We start from the raw sequence: 27,088 nt of genomic DNA on the forward strand, positions 1-27,088 counted from the left end.
CATTTCCCATAAAATCCTGCTTTAGGAGCATATTTAAGCATCATTAACATACAGCTCATTGAGGTTTGATAACACAGAAAATCAGTTTACAATGAAATGGTGCAATCTCCCCATAAAGTTATGTTACATGGTAATCACAATTAAATCAATTAGCTCCTCTTCAAAGGGTTTAATACCATTTAGACAAATACAATATATATATATATACAGTAACAGTCAAAAGTTGACACCTCATTCAAAGGTTTTCTTTATTTTGACCGTTTTTTTTCATTGTAGAGTAATCGTTTCATTGTAGAGTAATCGTGAAGACATCAAAACTATTAAAGAAAACATATGGAATCATGCAGTAAACAAAAAAGTGTTAAACAAATTAAAATTTTCATTATATTTGAGATTCTTCAGAGTAGCCACCCTTTGCGTTGACAGCTTTGCACACTCTTGGCATTCTCTCAATCAGCTTCATGAGGTAGTCACCTGGAATGCATTTCAATTAACAGGTGTGCCTTGTTAAAAGTTAATTTGTGGAATTTCTTTGCTTCTTAATGCATTGGAGCGAATTAGTTGTGTTGTGACAAGGTAGGGGTGGTATACAGAAGATGGTATTTTACCAAATAGGGCTACGTCCATATTATGGCAAGACCAGCTCAAATAAGCAAAGATAAACGACAATCCATTACTTTAAGACATGGGCAGTCAATCTGGAAAATGTAGTCACAAAAACCATCAAATGGTATGATGAAATTGGCTTTGATGAGGACTGCCACAGGAAAGGAAGACAGAGGTACCTCTGCTGTAGAGGATAAGTTCATTATAGTTAACGGCACCTCAGAAATTGCAGCCCAAATAAATGCTTCAGAGTTCAAGTAACAGACACATCTCAACATGAACAGTTCAGAGACCACGTGAATCAGGCTTTCATGGTCAAATTGCAGCAAAAAAAAACACTACTACTACTAAAGGACACCAATAATAAGAGTTGCTTGGGCCAGGAAACACGAGCAATGGACATTAGACCGGTGGAAATCTGTCCTTTGGTCTGATTAGTTCAAATTTGAGATTTTTGGTCCCAACCACCGTGTCTTTGTGAGACACAAAGTAGGTAAATGGATCTCTGCATTTGTGGTTCCCACCATGAAGCATGGAGGTGGTGTGATGGTGCTTTGCTGGTGACACTGTCAGTGATTTATTTAGAATTCAAGGTACACAACCAGCATGGCTACCACAGCATTCTGCAGCGATACACCATGCCATCTGGTTTACGCTTAGTGGGACTATCATACAGGACAATGACCCAAGAGACACCTCCACGTCGTGTAAGGGCAATTTGACCACAAAGGGTAGCTACTTCGAAGAATCTCAAATATATTTTGATTACTACATTATTCCTTGTTATTTCATAGTTACGACATCTTCACTATTATTCCACAATGTAGAAAATAGTAGAAAATAAAGAAAACCCCAACTTTTGACTGGTACTGTATATATTGTACCTTAAAGATGAAAAAAGAAGGGGTATAATTTATTTTATATATATCAAATAAATTATACCCCTTCTTTTTTCATCTTTAAGGTACAATGCCATTACCAAACAACAAAAATGACATTCTCCGGCTATGGTGCTACAGGATGGGAATATAGGAAAAGGCTTCAGCAAGAATTGATTGCTGCACTGGTCCAGTACCTGCTTTATTCCTAATCGGGGATTGTTGGTGTCATTAAAATGGCTCTTGACCAGCAGAACTATCTCTGTGAATGATGTCTTGAGCTATACATTCAATTTCCATCGATGGAATGTACAGTTAAGAGTAGTCTCCCACAAAGCGATGGAGGCATAGGCAACATGTGTTGGGACATTTTTGCTAACATTCAGCACAACAGTATGCATACATTTTCTCTTGAATATATGCACCACTATAGTTAAGCCTGTCGTAGTCTTTCAAATGCTAAACTCTCATTCCAACTTTATTTTTTATAAAAGAAAATGTACATCCCGCTCCTACATTCATCTAAAAATACTTTTCATTTTAAACCAAGACTGAATGAGGCTTTTCTTTGCAAAGTTTTGGTAACCCAGAGTATCATTCAATTGAAAATAGAGCATGATATGTTGACATTTGATTGTACATATGTAAGGCAGTCAGTCAGTACATCAAATAGTATAAAAAACCACTATGAAATTGAACTGTACATCGATGAGGCTCAATAGTAGTTAGGGTACCAATCGTTTTGTGCCATCACATGTCGCGGGCAGAGAAGGCCAGCCACTTGTAGATGAACATGTTTGGCATGATGGCACAAAGAGACTGGTACGCAGGCTAGCTCAATAGCACTGGATCCTGCTGGTACATTGTGGCAGTTTGCCTTGGAGGGCGGGAGCATTGTGTCCCATTCACAGCAAGCCATCATGTTCAAAGCTAGAGGGCAGGAGGGAGAAGGCAAAGGGAACAAACTTGATTCCAGTCCCACTGTAGAACTTATTTTGGAACTCCACCCTATGGAGAGAGAACAGAGATCACTGAATATAGAGTATGAATTAATCAAAGCATTATAAAGGCGTGATTTGTTGCATTTTTACACAGATTTCCTGTACTACACTGTCAATTCTGCAAGTTTAGTAAATAACCAACCAGTGCAGCCTGAGAGCATGGAGGAAGGCAGACAGTCCCTCCATAACCAGGAGGATAGACACAGTGAGCACAGCAAATATCCCAAACACTGGCACCAGAAACATGATGCCCAGACTGGTGTCCATCCGCAGGCCCACCCGCATCACCATGGACCACAGCACCTCCGACAGCTCTGGGGGAGCAAGGACAAATAAACGTCACATCAGTCTCGGATTTAATTAAATGTATGTGTTAACTAAAAAGAAGTCTTCAAGTCAGAGACCAAAAAATTATATATAAATATATATAAAAATATATATAATTTTTTGGTCTCTGACTTGAAGACTTCTTTTTATATATATATATATATGTTTGTAATAAGTTAACACAAGGCTTATTTCCAATGTGTTCCTCTCTCACCATAAAATGAACTTTAAAATGCTCATCCATCAGAAAGATGAATTTACCAAACTGTTTAGGTGCGGTGATACTCACGGGCATGTGCCAGACTCAGAGCCCAGAGGCGCAGGTAGGAGGCTGTGTTGGAGATGCAGCCCAGGCAGTACTCTATGGTGTGAATAGACTGGTGCAGGAACACATCCCCAAAGTCAAACTGAAAAAAAAAAAAGACATGGGTACTGAAAGTATTGGATCCTCCTTAGGGTTTAATATTTTTCCAGTATTTTAGAAAATGTTCCATCCCGAGAGAAAAAATAAATAATCCCAGGTAACCCGGTATTTCCCGCCAAAACCGGAAGTGTCATTCAAAATCATATAACTGTGTCTAGATTTGATTAGAATTTAGATCAGCATGAAAATTCAAACCTGATGCTACCGGAGCCTGGTGAGACATATAGACATTTTATAAGCCCTACATTAACAACATTTAATGGGCCGAAGCCCAAATGATTGTGCCGTTATCTAATACATATGGGATATTGCACATTACACACAAAAGAAAAACAAAAGCCCATAGATGTAGCTAGCTATATGCTCTTGTCATGACTGTCCTCTGATGATCAGAATGGGTCACATCAGACTGGTGTGGGGAGGGTGACCGTAACCAGGCCTCTTTCTCTCTCCCAAAGAGGGGAGATGGGGGAGCTGTTAGATGGACAACCGTTCACACGGTTGGAAATTAAGCAGGAGGGTACTCTCTACCCTTTAGTATCAACTAAAGCAGTGGTAACCAACCTTTGAGTCAAGAAAACTTTCGCATTCAAAAAGCAAGCTGAGATCTACTGCTCAGATAAAAAATATCTATATATTTTATTTTTTACATTAACCCAAACAGTTTTGTAGGAATGAGGTTTGGGCAGTAGGCCTAATACATTACCACCCATATTGGCTATATGATTGGCCTGCCAATATTGTTAGTCAGACCATGTTATATTTCAAAACGCAAGCTTTTTCGCAAAACAAAATTAGATCAGTTGGTTTAGCACTTGTGAGGCACTGTGGAGCATGAACATAGTTAGCTTTTTTTATTTTACAGGACTGATGGTAGCTGCATCTGATAGTCAACGAGATCAAATCACTACCTCAATGATCTTCAGGTCGAAAAGTCAGAGCTCTAGAAAGATGCCAGAGTTGGATGACCATTCAAAACTATTTTTCCCCAACCTCCTCTCTCCTTCCCTTCCTCCGGTGAGACTGCCCAAAGAGAGGGGACAGAGTCTTCCACCTGCTCTCTCCTTCCCTTCCTCCGGTGAGACTGCCCAAAGAGAGGGGACAGCGTCTTCCACCTGCTCTCTCCTTCCCTTCCTCCGAGACTGCCCAAAGAGAGGGGACTGCCCGGTGAGAAAGAGAGGGGACAGCGTCTTCCACCTGCTCTCTCCTTCCCTTCCTCCGGTGAGACTGCCCAAAGAGAGGGGACAGCGTCTTCCACCTGCTCTCTCCTTCCCTTCCTCCGGTGAGACTGCCCAAAGAGAGGGGACAGCGTCTTCCACCTGCTCTCTCCTTCCCTTCCTCCGGTGAGACTGCCCAAAGAGAGGGGTCTTCCACCTGCTCTCTCCTTCCCTTCCTCCACTGCCCCAGCGTCTTCCACCTGCTCTCTCCTTCCCTTCCTCCGGTGAGACTGCCCAAAGAGAGGGGACAGCGTCTTCCACCTGCTCTCTCCTTCCCTTCCTCCGTGAGACTGCCCAAAGAGAGGGGAGACTGCCCCGGTGAGACTGCCCAAAGAGAGGGGACAGCGTCTTCCACCTGCTCTCTCCTTCCCTTCCTCCGGTGAGACTGCCCAAAGAGAGGGGACAGCGTCTTCCACCTGCTCTCTCCTTCCCTTCCTCCGGTGAGACTGCCCAAAGAGAGGGGACAGCGTCTTCCACCTGCTCTCTCCTTCCCTTCCTCCGGTCTTCCACCTGCTCTCTCCTTCCCTTCCTCCGGTGAGACTGCCCAAAGAGAGGGGACAGCGTCTTCCACCTGCTCTCTCCTTCCCTTCCTCCGGTGAGACTGCCCAAAGAGGGGACAGCGTCTTCCACCTGCTCTCTCCTTCCCTTCCTCCGGTGAGACTGCCCACCTGCTCTCTCCTTCCCTTCCTCCGGTGAGACTGCCCAAAGAGAGGGGACACAGTCTTCCACCTGATGGCAAAACTCGAGTCGCACCGCATCTGCCTCATGCACAAATTCATGTTGTTCCTATGACCAGAGAAAGTTAAATATTCCTTAATATTATAAAATCGACACGACGAGCTGCTAATAATAAAACGCAGGGCTATCGATACTTGGCAACTCATTCATTGCAGCTGCAGCCAGAGCGGAAGTACGGAGAAGAGCGTTCGTAAGTGTTGAATAAAAAGTGACAGTGCTGAATATAAACTTCAACTCAAATCAGAAAAACAGCAGTGCTTTGATGTAATCGTTGACAGTCTCTCGGTGGTCACGGTTTTAAAAGTGATTAAATCTTATGCAGGCTAGTAGCCTATTAAACTTGGCTGTGGCCAGGGTCATGGAAGCTCTGTAGCCACGGTGATTTGATCTAGCAGATTGGGCAGCAGAGCAGGAGCACTCGATTTAGTCACAGATTTTCCGGTTCGCCGGGTAGGCAGAGTTTTGAATCAAGTGCACCTACCGGCAACAGCTCAACACGATTTTTAAAAAAGGAGCGCAAGCCTATTGTTCGTTGGCTTTTCTACAGAAATATTTGGTGATCGACTAGGAATGCCTTGAAGATCACGATCGACCGGTTGGCGACCACTGAACTGAAGGAATGTACTTTAGTCCCCAGAGAATTTTGCCCGTCAAACTCTTACCGTCCCAAAAGTGGAGAATGGAACAATTCTAACAAAGAATTTGGGGAATGGTCAGTGGGGAGATGTAGAAAACTAATGTTATATTGTTTTTCATTGTGTGATGTTATTAAAAACTGTATGGACCAAATACTGTAACTTGGAATGGATGCCCCCTATATCTGTTAAGTTTTCATCCAATTTAAGTTTTTGTTAAGATAGGAATGTGATTTTAGTGTCTCCCCTTTTGAAGAGGGGGATGACCGCGAGAGACCGGGAGACACTCTAGACAAACTGCTACAGACCTATCTATCTTACCCTGCCTATCTATCTTACCCTGAAAGCCAAATTAACAAAACAGATCACCGACCATTTCAAAATCCACCATACCTTCTCCGCTATGCAATCTGGTGAGATTGCAGAGTGCCAAACTCAAATACAGAAATATTCATTATAAAAATTCAGAAAAGATACAACTATTTTACATAGGTTTAAAGATTAACTTCTTGTGAATCCAACCACGGTGTCAGATTTAAAAAATGTTTTACGGCGAAAGCATATCTTACAATTATTTGAAAACATAGCCCAGCAGACAAACAGTAACCAGCCAAGCAGAAGAGTTACACAAGTCAGAAATAAAGATAAAATTAATTCATTCAGAAGACATTCATTCATTCATTCAATAAAATGTTCCTTTTGTTCGATAAAGTCTCTCTGTATATCCGAAAACCTCAGTTTTATTTGCGCGTTTTCTTCAGTAATCCACAGGCTCAAACGCAGTCACAACAGGCAGACAAAAAAAATCCAAATTGTATCCGTAAAGTTCATAGAAACATGTCAAACGATGTTTATATTCAATCCTCAGGTTGTTTTTAGCCTAAATAAATCAGTAATATTTCACCTGGACAATCCAAAATTCCAAATGCTGCCCCCTACCCTAGAGAAGTTAACTAACCTCCAGACGAGCTTCAATGCCATACAACTCTCCTTCCGAGGCCTCAAACTGCTTTTAAATGAGAGTAAAACTAAATGCATGCTCTTCAACCGATTGCTGTCCACACCTGCCCGCCCGCCCAGCATCACTACTCTGGACGGTTTTGACGGTTTTGAATATGTGGACAACTACAAATACATAGGTGTCTGGTTAGACTGTAAACTCTCCTTCCAGACTGACATTAAGCATCACGAATCCAAAATTAAATCTAGAATCAGCTTCCTATTTCACAACAAAGCATCCTTCACTCATGCTGCCAAACATACCCTCGTAAAACTGACTATCCTACCGATCTTTGACTTCAGCGATGTCATTTACAAAATAGCCTCCAACACTCTACTCAGAATGCATCCAATTTGCTATCACAGTGCCACCCGTTTTGTCACCGAAGCCCCATATACTACCCACCACTGCGACCTGTATGCGCTCGTTGGCTGGCCCTCGCTTCATATTGGTCGCCAAACCACCTGGCTCCAGGTCATCAATAAGTCTTTGCTCGGTAAAGCCCCACCTTATCTCAGCTCACCATAGCAGCAGCCACCCGTAGCACGTACTACAGCAGGTATATTTCACTGGTCACCCACCCCCAAAGCCAATTCCTGCTTTGGCCGCCTTTCCTTCCAGTTCTCTGCTGCCAATTACTGGATCAAACTGCAAAAAAAAAAATCACTGAAGCTGGAGACACATATCTCCCTCACTAGCTTTAAGCACCAGCTGTCAGAGCTCACAGATCACTGCACATAGCCTATCTGTAAATAGCCCATCCAACTACCTCATCCCCATACTTTTATCCATTTGATTTATTTTTGCTCCTTTGCACCCCAGTATCTCTACTGGTACACATCTACCACTCCAGTGTTTAATTGCTAAATTGTAATTATTTGGCCACTATGGCCTATTTATTGCCTTACCTCCGTCATCCTACCTCATTTGCACACACTGTATATAGACTTTCTGTACTGTATTATTGACTGAATGTTTGTTTATTCCATGTGTAACTCTGTGTTGCACTGCTTTGCTTTATCTTGGCCAGGTCACAGTTGTAAATGAGAACTTGTTCATAAATTGTAAATGAGAACTTGCTCATAAAAAAATGGGTCTGAATAAATAACTGCTATAGCCTACCACCATTACGCGTTCGCTCTTCTTTCAAACTACCTGTGAGTTCTATTGGTTGCTGTATTTAACATTCAGCAAAACAGAGCTTGCATCGCTCTTCGGTATAAGAAGTGCACAAAAAAAAGAAGGAATGTCCAGCAAGCTATTGTAAGAGTATAGCTTCCGTCCCTCTCCTCGCCCCTACCCTGTTTCATACCAGGGAACCTCTGCACACATCGACAACAGCCACCCTCGAAGCATCGTTACCCATCACTCCACAAAAGCCGCAGCCCTTACAGAGCAAGGGGAACAACTAATTCAAGGTCTCAGAGCGAGTGATGTCACAGATTGAAACACTATTAGCGAGCACCCCTCTAACTAGCTAGCCATTTCACATCGGTTACACTAATCTAGTCTAGATTTTCCGGTATGGGACTCCAAGAGAAAGGCCAGCGGAGCACAGGTGGTTATGTACTACGCAAGAGAGAGAGGCTATAAGTTAAGCTGTTTATACATAACCCATTATTAATGAACTAAATACAAGGCTAATATTGCATTGAATTGATTACTTGAAAGGGGTAGGCTAGGACATCTATATATCAATCTAGAACAGGATGATCCATTGTGGATGCAATTTGAATGGAGTTGATGGCGAGAGAGAAAGACAGAGTGCTCATGGGTGCATGGATTTAAAGCAACGATATTCGAGTGATAAGCTGTTTTAAAACACAGCAGCTGCAATTATTATTATTATTTTTAAATCTTCATGATTAAAAAAGGTGACCCGCAAAAGCCAGATAGGTAAATTAGACACACATTAAGTCTCTATATTACTTTGGCATATGCTGCAGCAAATATAGGTCTACGTGTCACAAGAAAAAAGTTACCATGATGAGATTATTCTTCAAGTAGGTCTGCATGCATTGTGAACTACACTACACATACTGAGATGGGCTGTCTGATCCCACCTGAGCGTTGATTCATCATGAGGCCGTAGAAAATATTTAGACATTGCATACAATTTACCGGTTTGTCAGTTATTTACACCGGGGAGTGGTTTTGGGCAGTAACTGGGTTCCTGCCATTCAACCCTAGTACCCATACTGTAGTGTACTGATGCCTGACAGAGGCTAGTGGGAGGTGGTGATGTGTTGTCATCAGCTAACCTCTTCTTTCTGCTGCTCTCTGCTAGTGGAGAGGTCATTGTGGACACTGCCCTCCTCCATGTCATGAGCCCTCATCAGGGAAAGCTCTTCCTCGCTGTGCCGCCGCACACGCTCATAACCCTGGGGAGGGACACACACAAACACCACACTGTTACAACCAGAACACACTCCTATAAACAGACTACACACCAGCATACTGTTACAACCAGAACACAAGACCCATATGGAGAAACTACACACACGCCCATGACTCTTGAGGTCAGAAACACACACAAAACCTCACCCTGTACATTCCCATGAGGTTGGCTCCTCCGTTGTGCAGCAAGTAGAGGTAAACTGGTTTCCCCAGCAGTAAGACAGGCACTGATAGTATAGCAATTACCACCAGGAACACCTGCAGCCCAACCTATCGTAGCAGAGGGACACAACAGACAGGTCTGTTAGTCTCACCGAAGTATCTTTGGAGCGGGTTGGGCTTGTATACATGTCTTCACACCCACTTGGAAAACCACTCCCTTTTCCCAGTGGGTGCGTCCAAAATGCCACACTATTCCCTATATAGTACACTACTTTTGACCAGGGCTCTATAGTAGTGCACTATATAGGGAATAGGATGCCATTTGGGACACAAGCACTGTGCGATCCCCATCTTTGTACCTGTCCTGGGAAGAGGGGCGGCACCCCGTCCCCCTGCATGAGGAACATGTTGATGAAGTGTATGAGGATGCTGGGGGCCATCTGGGAGTCACGGGCAGAGAAGGCCAGCCACTTGTAGATGATCATGAAGACCAGGTAGCCAAACAGACACAGCAGGAACAGCAGCTCCGGGAGGAATACTAAGTACAGGTTGAACTTCTTTCTGAAGTGTCTGCACAGACAGACAACAGGGCTTTAAAGTGTCTGCACAGACACAAACAGGGCTTTAAAGTGCCTGCATGGATAAACAGAGCTTTTAGGATTCAGAACAGAACATTCTATATCTTTAAGTTGGCCATAATCTTATATAGTTCTTAGCATTCCAGTGCTGATATTGTGGGGAGTGTGTGTGCTGTAACTTACAGGTGGTTGAAGACACCTAGGATGACCCCGAAACTCATGTGAATGATACCCACAATCACAGACATCTTCATCTTGTAGGAGTTCAGAAAGGTCAGACGATTTGACGCCAAGTTCCAAATCTACATAGTGGAAGAAATGAGGAAAACCCTGTCAAGTTGAGGTATGGACAGACTACATCACAGTCAGATTGATGGGATTGTTAACAAATATTGTTATAAGAACATTAAAATGAGTAATGATCCATGATTTACTTTATTGGCTCTGGTTGGTGAGAGGCAAGAGGCAAGTGTGTATGGTTATGAAGGGACAGGGAATAACGTGTGTGAGTGTAGTGAACATGGAGACAAGACAATGATGTTTATGACCATGGATCATAAAGCCATGTACTTACCGGGTCAATGCCCAAAGGGTAGGGTCCTTTGAAAACCCCAGGGACAATGGGATCAAGGGTCAGAAAGGCATTGGTGCGGAGCGTGGAATCCCTTTTAAAGAAAATACCAAAGTCAACACTTATAATAAAGAGCAAACTATCAGGTGATTTAATGTTTAATGTCACATGCATTGTTATTGATATTTTGAAACTTAATTTGACATATAATTCATATGTAATACAATTTTTTTTAAAGAGTTCAATCAGCGATAAGGAAAAGGGATAGCTTCTTCAGGAGATCAATGATCATATCAATGAATGAATGAATGACAAATCTCTTGCACGTCATCATCATAAACATCCTTATCATTTATCGCCCTCCAGGTCCCCTCGGAGAGTTCATCAATGAGCTTGATGCCTTGATAAGCTCCTTTCCTGAGGACGGCTCACCTCTCACAGTTCTGGGCGACTTTAACCTCCCCACGTCTACCTTTGACTCATTCCTCTCTGCCTCCTTCTTTCCACTCCTCTCCTCTTTTGACCTCACCCTCTCACCTTCCCCCCCTACTCACAAGGCAGGCAATACGCTCGACCTCATCTTTACTAGATGCTGTTCTTCCACTAACCTCATTGCAACTCCCCTCCAAGTCTCCGACCACTACCTTGTATCCTTTTCCCTCTCGCTCTCATCCAACACTTCCCACACTGCCCCTACTCGGATGGTATCGCGCCGTCCCAACCTTCGCTCTCTCTCCCCCGCTACTCTCTCCTCTTCCATCCTATCATCTCTTCCCTCTGCTCAAACCTTCTCCAACCTATCTCCTGATTCTGCCTCCTCAACCCTCCTCTCCTCCCTTTCTGCATCCTTTGACTCTCTATGTCCCCTATCTTCCAGGCCGGCTCGGTCCTCCCTCCCGCTCCGTGGCTTGACGACTCAATGCGAGCTCACAGAACAGGGCTCCGGAAGGCCGAGCGGAAATGGAGGAAAACTCGCCTCCCTGCGGACCTGGCATCCTTTCACTCCCTCCTCTCTACATTTTCCTCCTCTGTCTCTGCTGCTAAAGCCACTTTCTACCACTCTAAATTCCAAGCATCTGCCTCTAACCCTAGGAAGCTCTTTGCCACATTCTCCTCCCTCCTGAATCCTCCTCCCCCTCCCCCCTCCTCCCTCTCTGCAGATGACTTCGTCAACCATTTTGAAAAGAAGATCGACGACATCCGATCCTCGTTTGCTAAGTCAAACAACACCGCTGGTTCTGCTCACACTGCCCTACCCTGTGCTCTGACCTCTTTCTCCCCTCTCTTTCCAGATGAAATCTCGCGTCTTGTGACGGCCGGCCGCCCAACAACCTGCCCGCTCGACCCTATCCCCTCCTCTCTTCTCCAGACCATTTCCGGAGACCTTCTCCCTTACCTCACCTCGCTCATCAACTTATCCCTGACCGCTGGCTACGTCCCTTCCGTCTTCAAGAGAGCGAGAGTTGCACCCCTTCTGAAAAAACCTACACTCGATCCCTCCGATGTCAACAACTACAGACCAGTATCCCTTCTTTCTTTTCTCTCCAAAACTCTTGAACGTGCCGTCCTTGGTCAGCTCTCCCGCTATCTCTCTCAGAATGACCTTCTTGATCCAAATCAGTCAGGTTTCAAGACTAGTCATTCAACTGAGACTGCTCTTCTCTGTATCACGGAGGCGCTCCGCACCGCTAAAGCTAACTCTCTCTCCTCTGCTCTCATCCTTCTAGACCTATCGGCTGCCTTCGATACTGTGAACCATCAGATCCTCCTCTCCACCCTCTCCGAGTTGGGCATCTCCGGCGCGGCCCACGCTTGGATTGCGTCCTACCTGACAGGTCGCTCCTACCAGGTGGCGTGGCGAGAATCTGTCTCCTCACCACGCGCTCTCACCACTGGTGTCCCCCAGGGCTCTGTTCTAGGCCCTCTCCTATTCTCGCTATACACCAAGTCACTTGGCTCTGTCATAACCTCACATGGTCTCTCCTATCATTGCTATGCAGACGACACACAATTAATCTTCTCCTTTCCCCTTCTGATGACCAGGTGGCGAATCGCATCTCTGCATGTCTGGCAGACATATCAGTGTGGATGACGGATCACCACCTCAAGCTGAACTTCGGCAAGACGGAGCTGCTCTTCCTCCCGGGGAAGGACTGCCCGTTCCATGATCTCGCCATCACGGTTGACAACTCCATTGTGTCCTCCTCCCAGAGCGCTAAGAACCTTGGCGTGATCCTGGACAACAAACTGTCGTTCTCAACTAACATCAAGGCGGTGGCCCGTTCCTGTAGGTTCATGCTCTACAACATCCGCAGAGTACGACCCTGCCTCACACAGGAAGCGGCGCAGGTCCTAATCCAGGCACTTGTCATCTCCCGTCTGGATTACTGCAACTCGCTGTTGGCTGGGCTCCCTGCCTGTGCCATTAAACCCCTACAACTCATCCAGAACGCCGCAGCCCGTCTAGTGTTCAACCTTCCCAAGTTCTCTCACGTCACCCCGCTCCTCCGCTCTCTCCACTGGCTTCCAGTTGAAGCTCGCATCCGCTACAAGACCATGGTGCTTGCCTACGGAGCTGTGAGGGGAACGGCACCTCAGTACCTCCAGGCTCTGATCAGGCCCTACACCCAAATAAGGGCACTGCGTTCATCCACCTCTGGCCTGCTCGCCTCCCTACCACTGAGGAAGTACAGTTCCCGCTCAGCTCAGTCAAAACTGTTCGCTGCTCTGGCTCCCCAATGGTGGAACAAACTCCCTCACGACGCCAGGACAGCGGAGTCAATCACCACCTTCCGGAGACACCTGAAACCCCACCTCTTTAAGGAATACCTAGGATAGGATAAAGTAATCCTTCTCACCCCCCCCCTTAAAATATTTAGATGCACTATTGTAAAGTGGTTGTTCCACTGGATGTCATAAGGTGAATGCACCAATTTGTAAGTCGCTCTGGATAAGAGCGTCTGCTAAATGACTTAAATGTAAATGTAATAAACCTGACTTCTTTTAAAGAGACAGTGTACAATTTTCTTTGTACTCCATATCATTAGGAAAACAGTGCTTTTACACAATGTAGACACCTAATATTCCACAAATGACTAATTTCAATGACAGGTATTTGTATGTATTTTCAGTGTTACATTAGTTTATAGGACACAACATGCTTCAAAAGTATTCATTAAAGGGCTGTATCTCAATCCATTTTAAAAATAGTATTTTCTGGTGCCCTTAAATTAATGTGGTGCTCCTAACTTTTTAAAATTGGGAGCACCAGTTCGACCAATGAAAAATGTTCATCTAGAGCCCTGGGTACATTACAGAACAGATTATAGTATAGTACTAACCAAGTCCAATTTCCAGATTTAAACATGGCGTTGACATTCCAGCAAGAGCCAAAGATGTTGAGAGACTTGGAAAAGCAGTCGTTGTAGATGAGGCCGGTATAGACCGAGAACAAGCCCATCATCAGGATGATGTAACGGCCCTCGAAGAACGTGTTCCAGATCTGAGCATACAAACACACCAATATCAATGTCGGGGAAATAATCTAGCTAACCAGATTTCCTGTTAATTTATGGGCCTGGTCAAACCTAGTGCACTACATAGGGAATAGGGTGCCATTTGAGTGGCACCCCCAAGAGCCTCTCCCTGGCCCTCTCACCTCGTTTCTTGTGCGCTTCAGTTTGCGGTTGTCTTCATACAGCACCATCCAGAGAGCAAACAGAGCCATGATCATACCATGGCCCAGGTCTCCAAACATCACAGCAAACAGGAAGGGGAAGGTGATGACTGTGTAAGGAGCTGATAGACAAAACAAGACATCATATTCCATATACACATTTAACTATCCCTCAAGTTCATTGTCCATTCTTGTTAGGAGTGGAAATGTGTCTTTGGCTACAGGCATGTAGCTCATACACATAGCAAACAAACAGAAAAGCCGTAGGGCTAATGAAAGCTTCCTAAATATACTCATCAGTGGTCCTTGACTGATGAGGTCTTACTGTACCTGGGTTAACCTCTCTATAGTTTCCCACTCCATAGGCCTCCACTATGCTCTGGAAGCCTGAGGTGAACTTGTTGGTCCTTATCAGGGTAGGCGGAGTGTCGTTGCTGGGGATACGGTTGACAAAAGAAGGCACTGTGGCTCCACTTTTCCTCTGTGAAGGCAAGTCAATAATGTCAGACAGACCAGGATTATTGCAATGTTATTAGTCTAAAAGTTGCATAGAGGTTTTTTGAGGGCAAGCCAATAACTTGACATAAAAATGTATATTTTCCAGAGGGTAAGACAGAAACCTAAGAGCTTATCAAATAGCTAGTAAGTTCAAATACTTTAAGACCATTCAGATACATTTTGACCATTCAAGCTTCGTTTTTGGAAACCTCGTTTAAGCCATGTTTAAAGGACTAAAACCCCTGGCAGAACGCTGACATGGGCTACTGCCATTGAACTGACTGTGACCTTAATTATTTACATTAACCAGTGCAATTAAATGAATGGACAGAAGCCCTGATAGCCATCAATTGGGACCCAACAGGACCTATAACATATCTAGTTTATTAAATATGGCTTAAATCATCAGACGTGGTCAAGATAAGATCAATGCCACTCCCCTCTTTCAACAACCATGACCCCATTACTAAAGCAGGGCATACTGACTAGGTGTGTGACTGTTGGTTTAGCCAAATACTGATCTTAGAAGGGGGAAGTCACAAACAATGACATTACAATTCAAAACGCAAAGAGTTAAGCCCAACAATGACATTACACAGGTAGCCATGGTAACAACGAGCTGACTGACCGATCCTTCCTCTAGCGCCCACCGCAGGGTCGGCAGGTCGTTGACAGGGCACCACACCTCAGCTATCAGACACTTGTTAGTGACGTCAAAGCTGCACAGGTTGAGGATGTAGTAGATGGACTTCATCTTCTTGACCTGGATGACCCAGGTGTAGACAGACTCAGAGGCCTTGTTCAACACCTGTCTCAGGTAGTCTTCTGTCCTATGGAGAACCTGGGGACAGCCAGCATGGGGAGAGGAATAGTATTACATTTAAACAGTGGGAGGGTTTCCCATCCATTTAGAATATCAAGAGGGTGTGGGCAAATGATGAATGACTGTTTAAGAATGTTCTGTGCATGAGAGAATCTTCCAATGCACATGCTAGGGATGGAATTTGAGTGTGCATGCTGGTAGTTTTAGTGTGAGTGTGTGTTAATGTTAGCATGAACAAGAAAGAAAAAACAAAGAGTGAGCATTCAGCTATGTCCTCATGGAGATCATATGCTGGGACCAGAGGTTAATGCAATTATTTTTTCCCTCCGGGGGTAGAACATCCAAAAGGATTGATCTGAAAAGTCTACCAGACAGCAAGGAACAAGCTAAGTCATTTGACCCCACAGTGGTCATGAGAGAAAACGCGCTCTGGCGCCTGAGTGAGAACTCTCCTTTTCTCTCGCGCCTGAGAAATATACCCCTCACACGCCATTCTGCTTCTTTCCAAAAAGTTATAATGTTCTAAATCACTCTAAAAACCCGCTGTCCATGCCTCGCTCTAACCAGAAGCACAAGACCCATTCTGTGAGAGATACCTCCAGCACTTCTTTACTATCAGCCAAGCCTCATTTTCTATTTTATCTAAAAGCCAAAGTCACAAGTCTTGCAACATCCTCCTTTGTTAAAATGCCTCATCAAGCACAAGATATTTCAACAGCTAAATCCAGCAGTAGGAACACCTTAAGCTGTAAGCCATTGATAGCTTACATTTTAACTAGCAAAATGTTGCTGTTTTAAAGCTAATTTCCTGCAATTCTAATTGCCGCTGTTAAATACATTTAGGGGAAACACTAACTTATAAATGCCTCATGAGCTTAGTTCAACTCTCGTACCCCATCAATTTGTAAACATTGTAAATGTAAACAAACACTAAAGCCTCAAAACCTGCTTAAAACTATCATTTTTATATCTTGGATGGTAAGTCCTTGCATCCAGAGCTCCATATATACATTTGAGAGTGGTTACATTTCTCCAGGCTCTGCCTCAGCTTTTTACCAAAACAGAGACTGCGAGGGCTCTTCATTATCATTTCAACTGCAGACTTGCCCTTTAAAAACAAATTATTAATAAATAACGCATCAACCACTATCTTGTTGCTGACAAGGATTTTTTATTTATTTAAATTTTACCCCCTTTTTCTCCCCAATTTCGTGATATCCAATTGTTAGTAGCTACCATCTTGTCTCATCACTACAACTCCCGTACGGGCTCGGGAGAGACGAAGATTGAAAGTCATGCGTCCTCCGATACACAACCCAACCAAGCCGCACTGCTTCTTAACACAGCACTGCATCCAACCCGGAAGCCAGCCGCACCAATGTGTCGGAGGAAACACTGTGCACCTGGCAACCTTGGTTAGCTTGCACTGCGCCCGGGCCCACCACAGGAGTCGCTGGTGCGCGATAAGACAAGGATTTCCGTACCGGCCAAACCCTCCCTAACCCGGACGACGCTATGCCAATTTTGCATCGCCCTACAATCCTCCCGGTTGCGACCAGCTGACAAGGCTTTTATAGAGCTTACAGTGTGCAGGTCCTGGATGCGAGTCCTGAGTCCCTCCACAACATCATTCCTCTCCTCATTGCTGTTAGGGTATGGATACACATGACAGTGGTAGCTGAGGGGCAAAAAGAGGAGATGATGTTATTATCGCACAGGTTAAAGTCACCGTCTTCAGAGCTTGTTGGGGACAACATATTAGGCCTAATGGTTTGACAGAGAATGACCTCAAGCTGAAAGTGGAACAGGAGGTCATTGGGAGAGGAGGTTTAATTACCAGTCACAGATCTTCTTGACTTTCTGTCCGATCTGCTCACCCCAATAAGAGATGAGGAACACCACACTCTTGGTTGGCTCACCCTGCAATAACCATAGAACAGGAAGTGGTTTAGAATAGACACACATTACTGCAGAGGTGAGAGGTTCTAATTCTCATAGGCCCAACACAGGTGCTGTTATATTTAGCTATGTGATAAACAGCATCTTATTCTTTTATCTTTGATTTCACTTTCACACTCAAGCACTTACTGTAGAAAATAGTTAACAATATATTTTACGCAGAACAAGATTGACCCACCGTGTCAGGGTCCTCCAAATACTCGTCAATCTCAGAGTAGCTAAGAATGGTGTAGCCCTTACACACTCTCCACAGCATGCGCTCAAAGGCCTCTATCTTCACCCTCTGAATCAGCCCTGATATAAACCTGCAGGGGGAAGGGAGAGAAACAGGGTGCTACAGTAAACAGGCACACACAAGTGTGTATAAATCTATATGTCTGCTAATAGCCCCTTACCCTAGTTTGGCTCCTAGCCGCTGCATGCTAGAGTATTCCATCATGGAGTCATCTAGGAAGGAGAACTCATGCTGGGCGTGCAGGGGCTCACGCTGGGAAAAATAACATTTTCACAGTGTAAGAACACACATACCAAAATACATTCCCCAAATTCACACCAGGAGAGAAAAACACATTGCTAGAATAAAGGCTACATTTTGCCCTTGCATGAATGAGGTTTTGGCTAATCTAAGATTTATCCCCAAAACCTCCTATATAGAGGGGAGGAAAGAGCAAAGAAATTGTCACAATGGAAGCAGCCAAGCCAAATTATGTGATTTAAACTATTTAGTGTCTCCTCCTCAAGCATACCAAAGCAAGTGCTCTGAAGTCAAACAGTGGGGCAGAGCACTTGGTCAGAAGTGGGATCTTGCTTTGTGGAGGAGCTGTTGGACTTACTTCTGTGCTGCGGTGCACAAAGTTGCGTGTGATACGCAGCATGTGTGTGTACTCGGTCAGCTCCAGGAGGTTCTTCTGTAGCTTCTCCTTATTCCTGGTCACCTCACTCAGCTCCACCTCCAGCCTCTGCAACTGCTCCTGGAGACAGCCATACATAGTGTCAATTAGCAATGATACTATGGGATGTCCCAAATGGCACCCTATTCTCCATATAGTAAATCAACTGAACAAAATTATAAACGCAACATGCAACAATTTCAAGGATTTTACTGAGTTACAGTTTGTATAAGGGAATCAGTCAATTTAAATAAATTCATTAGGCCCTAATCTATGGATTTCACAGATGTGCATCCAGTCGGTCACATATACTTTCAAAAAAACAGTATCTGGTGTGACCACCATTTGCCTCACGCAGCAAGACACATCTCCTTCACATAGAGTTGATCAGGCTGCTAATTCTGGCCTGTGGAATGTTGTCCAAATGGATGTGCAAAGTTGCTGGATATTGGCGGGAAATGGAACGCGCTGTCGTACACGTCGATCCAAAGCATCCCAAACATGCTCAATGGGTGAAATGTATGGAGAGTATGCAGGCCATGGAAGAACTGGGGAATTCTCAGCTTCCAGGAATTGTGAACAGATCCTTGTGACATGGAGCAGTGCATTACTATGCTGAATGGAGGCGGATGTCTGGCACGACAATGGGCCTCAGGATCTCGTCACGGTATCTCGGAGTGTTCAAAATTAGCTTATGCCTGCCCATACCCCCACCATGGGGCACTCGGCTTACATTGTTGACGTCAACAAAGCGCTCGCCCACACGATACCATACAGACGCTGTCTGCCCGGTACAGGTGAAACCGGGATTAATCCGTGAAGGGCACACCAATGGCCAGTGTGCCAGTGGCCATCAAAGGTGAACATTTGCCCTCTGAAGTCAGTTACGACACCGAACTGCAGTCAGGTCAAGACCCTGGTGTAAACAACGAGTATGTAGCTGAGCTTCCCTGGGACGGTTTCTGACAGTTTTTGCTGAAATTCTTTGGTTGGTCAAACCAAGTTTCATCAGCTTATGATGGAGAAATTAACATTCAAATATCTGGCAACAGCTCTGGTGGAGATTCTTGCAGTCAACATTCCAATTGCACACTCCCTCAAAATTTGAGAGATCTGTGGCATTGTGATGTGACAAAACTGCACATTTTAGAGTGGCCTTTTATTGTCCCCAGAACAAGGAGCTTCTTGATATGCCACAACTGTCAGGTGGATGGATTATCTTGGCAAAGGAGAAATGTTAACTAACAGGGATGTCAACAGCGAACCAACATTAAACATGTTCTGTTTATATTTTTGTTCAGTGTATATGGTGCCATTTGGGACAAATAAAATACTTAATTCTTATGAAAAAAGGGATTCATAACATTTTAGAGAATGAGACAGGTAGAGTGTGCTAACCATTATAACCAGGACATGCTTGGGCTGGGGTGCAATCGGGTTCACTTCTCCCTCTGGAAGTGGGATGTCTGCTCTCTTGATTTCCCTTAGAAGGTACCCTGTCAAAGACGCAGTGAAGTCTTAGTACACAACACACAGTCACTGAATCTATTTGTTTAAAATACTACATCTTTAGCAATAAGCTTAATCTGTTTTCATTGAAAAACTCTACAGTGTTTTTCATTGAATCTTAGAGTCTCTATTCTGCCTCACGCTAACTCTCTCGCTCTTCCCTCAGGAACTCACATTCCTCTGAGAAACCTACCTCAACACTCCTTGTACTTTCCTTTTTTAGGGGCCTAAATTTAATCTCCAAGCATCTGCCTCCAATTAAGCCTGAGTTTAGATTCCTTTAAATGAGACTCATTGGCCAGGGCACAGTGTATCTCAGAACTGTACAGTGGTCATGTAATGGAGACGGGGATTTGTGCAGCAACTGTGTGAAAGTTAAAGAGTTATTCAGGAGTGCATCAATGCCCATCACTTTTAAACAAGGGTGAAAGTAAACCTATACGGTCCAGTACAGCATCTCAGCAAAATAAAAAGTGGGGGTACATCGAACCGTTAAAACATGAGCCTATCACAATAACTAACACAAAATACCAAGAATACTATAGGCTATCACACCATTATTTAACCTCACTGTATGTCAGTCGCATGAACATTTAGGGAATTGACTTGAAACCGGGTTGTATAAGCTCCAAATTGCGTTGTGGTTTCACGAGAACACTTACATTTTGCCAAGGTGGAGATGAGTGGCCAAGCCCGAGACACGTGTGGACAGCAGTGGACGCATCAATTTGGGCTACAAGTGTAGGCCTAATGGCAGAATGTGATTATGTAACGGATGTGAATCGGCTAGCAAGTTAGCGGTGGTGCGCGCTAAATAGCGTTTCAATCGGTGACATCACTTGCTCTGAGACCTTGAAGTAGTGGTCCCCCTCGCGGCTTTTGTGGAGCGATGGGTAATGATGCTTCGTGGGTGACTGTTGTTGATGTTTGCAGAGGGTCCCTGGTTCGCGACAGAGTATGGGCGAGGGGACGGACTAAAGTTATACTGTTACAATTACAATACACATGTAGGTTTTGGGACAGACGTCTTTCCATTCATCAAATTGCGGGTGCACAGTTTGGATGCTGGAATTATTTTGTGAGTGGAAGAACGTACGCGGGGAGCCTACAGGAGCACCTGTTTGATGTGATTGACAACCAGATGAACACATCATGGCTGGTTGTGTTCATTCCACATTAAAAGGTAATACATGTTAGAAGTTCTATGACAATACTTTACTAAGCCCACAGATCATATTAAATTATTAGAGATTCTATATGCAATTCCATGCTGCGGGCGATTCCCTGATCCACCTCTACGCAGACGACACCATTCTATATACTTTCGGCCCGTCATTGGACATTGTGCTATCTAACCTCCAAACAAGCTTCAATGCCATACAACACTCCTTCCGTGGCCTCCAACTGCTCTTAAACGCTAGTAAAACCAAATGCATGCTTTTCAACCGATCGCTGCCTGCACCCGCATGCCCGACTAGCATCACCACCCTGGATGGTTCCGACCTTGAATATGTGGACATCTATAAGTACCTAGGTGTCTGGCTAGACTGCAAACTCTCCTTCCAGACTCATATCAAACATCTCCAATCGAAAATCAAATCAAGAGTTGGCTTTCTATTCCGCAACAAAGCCTCCTTCACTCACGCCGCCAAGCTTACCCTAGTAAAACTGACTATCCTACCGATCCTCGACTTCGGCGATGTCATTTACAAAATGGCTTCCAACACTACTCAGCAAACTGGATGCAGTCTATCACAGTGCCATCCGTTTTGTCACTAAAGCACCTTATACCACCCACCACTGCGACTTGTATGCTCTAGTCGGCTGGCCCTCGCTACATATTCGTCGCCAGACCCACTGGCTCCAGGTCATCTACAAGTACATGCTAGGTAAAGCCCTGCCTTATCTCAGTTCACTGGTCACGATGGCAACACCCATCCGTAGCACGCGCTCCAGCAGGTGTATCTCACTGATCATCCCTAAAGCCAACACCTCATTTGGCCGCCTTTCGTTCCAGTACTCTGCTGCCTGTGACTGGAACGAACTGCAAAAATCGCTGAAGCTGGAGACTTATCTCCCTCACCAACTTCAAACATCAGCTATCTGAGCAGCTAACCAATCGCTGCAGCTGTACATAGTCTATTGGTAAATAGCCCACCCACTTTCACCTACCTCATCCCCATACTGTTTTTATTTATTTACTTTTCTGCACACCAATATCTCTACCTGTATATGACCATCTGATCATTTATCACTCCAGTGTTAATCTGCAAAATTGTAATTATTCACCTACCTCCTCATGCCTTTTGCACACATTGTATATAGACTCCCCTTTTTTTCCTACTGTGTTATTGACTTGTTAATTGTTTACTCCATGTGTAACTCTGTTGTCTGCTCACACTGCTATGCTTTATCTTGGCCAGGTCACAGTTGCAAATGAGAACTTGTTCTCAACTAGCCTACCTGGTTATATAAAGGTGAAATAAAAACATTTAAATTTTAAAAAATTACACCTAGGCTATAAAAACCTTTTATTTTTTTAAAGTGCACGCACACACATAGGGAGTCCTGTACCGTAATAAATGACATGTACTTTCACTCCTGCTTTTAAGTTAGGAACAAACCAACCTGTTTTATCCTTACCTAGAATTCTCTCCATTTCCTCACATCGTTTTATCTCAGTGACAAACTTCCGCTGGAATAGGTTTACGCTGGGGTTGAGCTGAAACAGTAGGAGCAGAACCACATTGTTACTGTCGCTACAAAAACACACCTGTCTAAGCTGATATTGAATGGATTTCGCAAATGATCGCCAACATTCCACATTCTCTCTGATACACAACCCTACAGGGCAAGTAGCAATATTTTGAGATGTCACTATGAAATCAAACTGGTCCACAGACTTCTCGCGATCCTATTAAAAGTGTCAGTAAACAAGCATATCCATAATCTACTGTACTCGGTAAGGTTAGATATAGTCTGGTTAATCAGGCTGTAATACACAATTAATTGGCATCTACAGACAAACATTTGTGCAAAATTGTGTAAATGTTGCTTACAAGCCAGAATGTTGAAAGAAATTACATTGGAACTTACTCCACCGGTCGTCTATGCCGTATGCCCTTCAGCTGCTCGAAATTTGAGACAAAAATATCCACAGGAATGTATTGCTTAGGCAACTTTTTAGAAAGCTGGTAGTTTGGTTTGGAACCAAGGTACATTTAGTATTGTGTTGGATATTCAGTTGTTTTCTATTGTCAAACATTGAACCAAGCACGCCATGACAATGAACATTGTATATTCTGAATCAGGGGACGTTGGAGAACAATTCACCATTTTTTGTTGTATTTATCTTTCAATTAGGGGTGGAATATTCTCCATCCTCACCTGATTCAGAGTATACCATTTTAATGTATTGTTTGGTTCAATAGCTATTGACAAGAGAAAACTGAATATCCAATATAAAACCATATACCTACTGGCTCTCTAAAAAGTCTGGTCAACAATACATTCCACTGGAAATTTGTCTACAATTTTGAGCAGCTGAAGGACAAACCGCACAGACAACCGGTAGAGTAAATATAAATCTAATTGTATTCAACATTCTGGCTTGTACGGAAAATTTACACAATTCTGCACACAAATGTTTCAGGTTGTATATACACCAATAAATTGTGTATTACAGCCTGATTAATCGGACTAGGTTAGACAAGACGTTATCTAAGCCAGTGTTTCCAAACTCCACTCCTCAAGTACCCACAACAATGAGTTGAATCAGGTGTTTTTGTCCAGGGCTACAACAAAAATGTGTGCTGTTGGGGGTACTCCAGAGTTGGTAAACACTGATCTAAGCTATTTTATCAAGTCTTGTGTTCGGAACGCTCTAGCTCTCAAACTCTAGGCGGCATTCTGCCTTCTCCCTACAGTTCTCAGACATCATTAGCTTCACCCATGACTGCCTCATGCAAACTATAATCCCCACGCTGTGTTTTAACATTTAGAAACATCAATAATCATCGCTTGCGATACAAATTTCGGAGTATATATATACACCTTATCTTTCATCGGCGAGAAAGAATTCCTAAAATAAATATATATATACGCATCACCGGGGGCAGCTACCTGCCCTCCAGGACACCTACACCACCCAATGTCACAGGAAGGCCATAAAGATCATCAAGGACAACAACCACCCGAGCCACTGCCTGTTCACCCCGCTATCATCCAGAAGGCGAGGTCAGTACAGGTGCATCAAAGCTGGGACCAAGAGACTGAAAAACAGCTTCTATCTCAAGGCCATCAGACTGTTAAACAGCCACCACTAACATTAAGTGGCTGCTGCCAACACACTAACTCAACTCCAGCCACTTTAATAATGGGAATTGATGGGAAATGTAAAATATATCACTAGCCACTTTAAACAATGCTACCTAATATAATGTTTACATACCCTACATTATTCATCTCATATGTATCCGTATATACTGTACTCTATATCATCTACTGCATCTTTATGTAATACATGTATCACTAGCCACTTTAACTATTCCACTATCCCCTTACACTTGTGTGTATAAGACAGTAGTTTTGGAATTGTTAGTTAGATTACTTGTTGGTTATTACTGCATTGTCGGAACTAGAAGCACAAGCATTTCGCTACACTCGCATTAACATCTGCTAACCATGTGTATGTGACAAATAAAATAAAATTTGATTTGATTTACACTTACTGTAGTAGCTTCGCACAGATCCATAAACTATGGGTGCCTCCATCTGACTAAACTAAACCAAGTTACCGCTTACACACAGGTGTTCAGAGTATGCTAGATAGCACAGGTAAACAAGCGCTGTAACATGGAGATGTGACCATGTGGGAACACTAACCCATTCAAGGTGTGTATAAATGTTATCTTAAAAATAATGTATATTTACATAAAATACGTTCCTTATGCTTCCAAACCCGTAACGCAAATGGTGCATGTTAATGTTCAGGCTGAGCGTCATGGATCTTAACAAAACTCCCCCCTACAAAAGACGCCTTCGTCCAATAACTCGTGTAATGTAATGAACTGAGAGTCATGATCAAGGGCTAGGGTCGGGCAACGTTCTACCTACCTGATCATGTCTGACAGCTCACAATGCAACTGGACCATCAAAGAGAGATTAACTTCGACAGCTGCGCTAGTTACATGAGACTGTTTATTTGGAAAGAAATCAGTAAGTTACTTACGTCTCTGAATTCCACCAGACCCATTTCTCCCAGTTCGCTAATGCAGTCGTATGCCGATCCAGACTGCAGAAACATCTGGGCCAAACACATCTCTTCACTTCGGAACAACGAACCCATCTTGACAGCTTGCTCTTGTCCTTACAATACAACCAGCTAGTTAGCTTCAACTACAGCTAACTAACGTTAGTCTCGAGCGCAAACCACTTAACTGGGTAGGCTTATAAATGCGGGCTCCGGCGTCGTTGGAAGTAGCTACCTAGCATGCTAGCTAACAAACTACTGATGAGCATTCGCTTCAACACCGTGTCAATCATTGGCTTATCAGTGACACGTCTCGAGTCCAGTCAAGACGTTCCCGTCGAAGTGGTTGTTGAAGTCATCTTGCTGTAGCCATATAACCTAGCTATCGATAGAGAACCAGAAGATCCTAGCTAGTAGGAACTCTGTCACTTGTGCTAGCTAGCTCTGCTTCCGTGAACTCTTCTCAATTCAGTTATCGTAGTTAGCAGAAGCTACTGTTAGCTAACTGACACTAGAAACAATCATGTTTGGTAGCAAACTATGACTATAAGCACATTTAAACTTGAAACTTCAATAAAGACTACAGTAGCTCGTTTTATTAAATACTCTCGAAATCATGCGCACTTTGATATCGCGCTTGTAAGCGAGTTACAAATTCCACGTCATTTCATACAACTCTTGTGCGTGCTCTGGGGCGTATTCTCTTTACGCAAATGATGTTGCAAAACGTTTCTTTAACAGAACGAAATGGGGCGGGACCTACCTCAATTTGTCCAGTAGAAACTCTCGTTTTAGTTTTGCAACTGTTTAGACTAATGTATGGCTTCTCGGACGTCTGAAGCGAGAGGTTTTATTCCGCTCAAAATCTGTCGACAAAATAAAACACAGAAGTGGTGAATTTTTAGATGGAGGTTAATGAGAGGGTGTCGAATTTGATCAACAAAAAAATGTAATTGCTAATTTGCTACGGAAAGCTTATCAACTATAGGTTTTGTAATGGTTAGGTTGTTACGAGTGCACTGATATACGTTATGGATAAGTGGACCTATGTGGCATTTCGGCAACTTTTAAAGAAAACATACTTTATTTCAATTGTGCATAATTATTGTTTAAACCTTTATTTTATCAGGGAGTCATACTGAGACCAAGGTCTCTTTTTTTATACAGATGAGCCCTGAATTACATAAATTACAGAAAATACACACATCAAAATATAAATACAACATGCAGAAAGTAAAACACGGTCATAAATGTCTTAAAATATGTTGTTTTGCCATTGAATAAGGCAGTTAACACACTGTTCCCTCGTAGGCTGTCATTGTAAATAAGAATTTGTTCTTAACTGACTTGCCTTATTAAATAAAGGTTAAATGAGATAAATGAACATTTAAAAAAACATTAATCAGCTTTCTGAAATGCCCTGGAGGCACCAGAACATAAAATGTGGCACCAGAACATAAAATGTGAGAATATTTTGAAGATTGTTTCACAAATAAGGTGCAAGAAAGCTAAAAGCTGATTTACCTAACTCAGTAGAGATCAAAGGAATTTCCAGAGTTTGCAATCCTTGAGACTGGGTGTGGTAACTCCTATGTCTAAAGATTAGTAATGATGTTAGGTACAGTAGGACTTTTTTGTAAAAGGGCGTAATAAATTAAAACATAGCAATATATCAACATACATGACATCAAAGAAGGCCAACCAACTATATGGTAGAGAATGCAGTGATTTGTACCAAAATTGTCGCCCGTAATAAAGCACAGTGCGCCATGATAAACTGCATTTAACGGTTTTAATCAAGTGGCAGCTGTGTTCATATAGAAGATGTTGACAAAGTCTAGGACAGATAGGAACCTCGACTGAAGAGGGGCAGGACCTATTTCTATAAAAGAAGCCCATTTTCATTCTCAGCTTCTTAACTAACTCATCCATGTGCTTTTTAAAAGAC

At 43.5% G+C, this 27,088-nt stretch overlaps 1 protein-coding gene across 1 annotated transcript; it reads right to left on the reverse strand.

Moving 5' to 3' along the window:
- Positions 1-1,363: 1,363 nt before the first annotated feature.
- LOC124036369 (V-type proton ATPase 116 kDa subunit a2-like) lies at positions 1,364-25,837 on the reverse strand. Its single transcript, XM_046350871.1, has 20 exons — positions 25,120-25,837; positions 22,533-22,611; positions 19,779-19,876; positions 18,324-18,461; positions 17,886-17,977; positions 17,669-17,795; positions 17,369-17,451; positions 17,116-17,209; positions 15,337-15,549; positions 14,541-14,691; positions 14,193-14,332; positions 13,876-14,036; positions 10,538-10,628; positions 10,147-10,265; positions 9,745-9,955; positions 9,371-9,493; positions 9,088-9,207; positions 3,102-3,219; positions 2,628-2,799; positions 1,364-2,492 (listed from the first exon to the last, which is right to left on the reverse strand). Exons 1-20 carry the CDS (start codon positions 25,234-25,236, stop codon positions 2,390-2,392), a joined length of 2,550 nt encoding a protein of 849 aa, XP_046206827.1. The 5' UTR covers positions 25,237-25,837; the 3' UTR covers positions 1,364-2,389.
- Between the last annotated feature and the right edge of the window lie 1,251 nt (positions 25,838-27,088).

Source organism: Oncorhynchus gorbuscha, linkage group LG05 (assembly GCF_021184085.1).
Source record: "Oncorhynchus gorbuscha isolate QuinsamMale2020 ecotype Even-year linkage group LG05, OgorEven_v1.0, whole genome shotgun sequence".
In the NCBI taxonomy this organism is placed as follows: Eukaryota; Metazoa; Chordata; class Actinopteri; order Salmoniformes; family Salmonidae; genus Oncorhynchus; species Oncorhynchus gorbuscha.

What these genes read in the sequence shown, in the direction of transcription:
- LOC124036369 (XM_046350871.1), bottom strand. Translation starts at nt 25,236, where the DNA reads ATGGGTTCGTTGTTCCGAAGTGAAGAGATGTGTTTGGCCCAGATGTTT. An exon ending in AGCATGTCCTGGTTATAATG is followed by an intron (nt 18,462 to 19,778) that starts GTTAGCACACTC and finishes GGCTGTCTCCAG; the next exon opens with GAGCAGTTGCAGAGGCTGGA. An exon ending in ACCCTTTGGGCATTGACCCG is followed by an intron (nt 10,266 to 10,537) that starts GTAAGTACATGG and finishes TCCACTATGTAG; the next exon opens with ATTTGGAACTTGGCGTCAAA.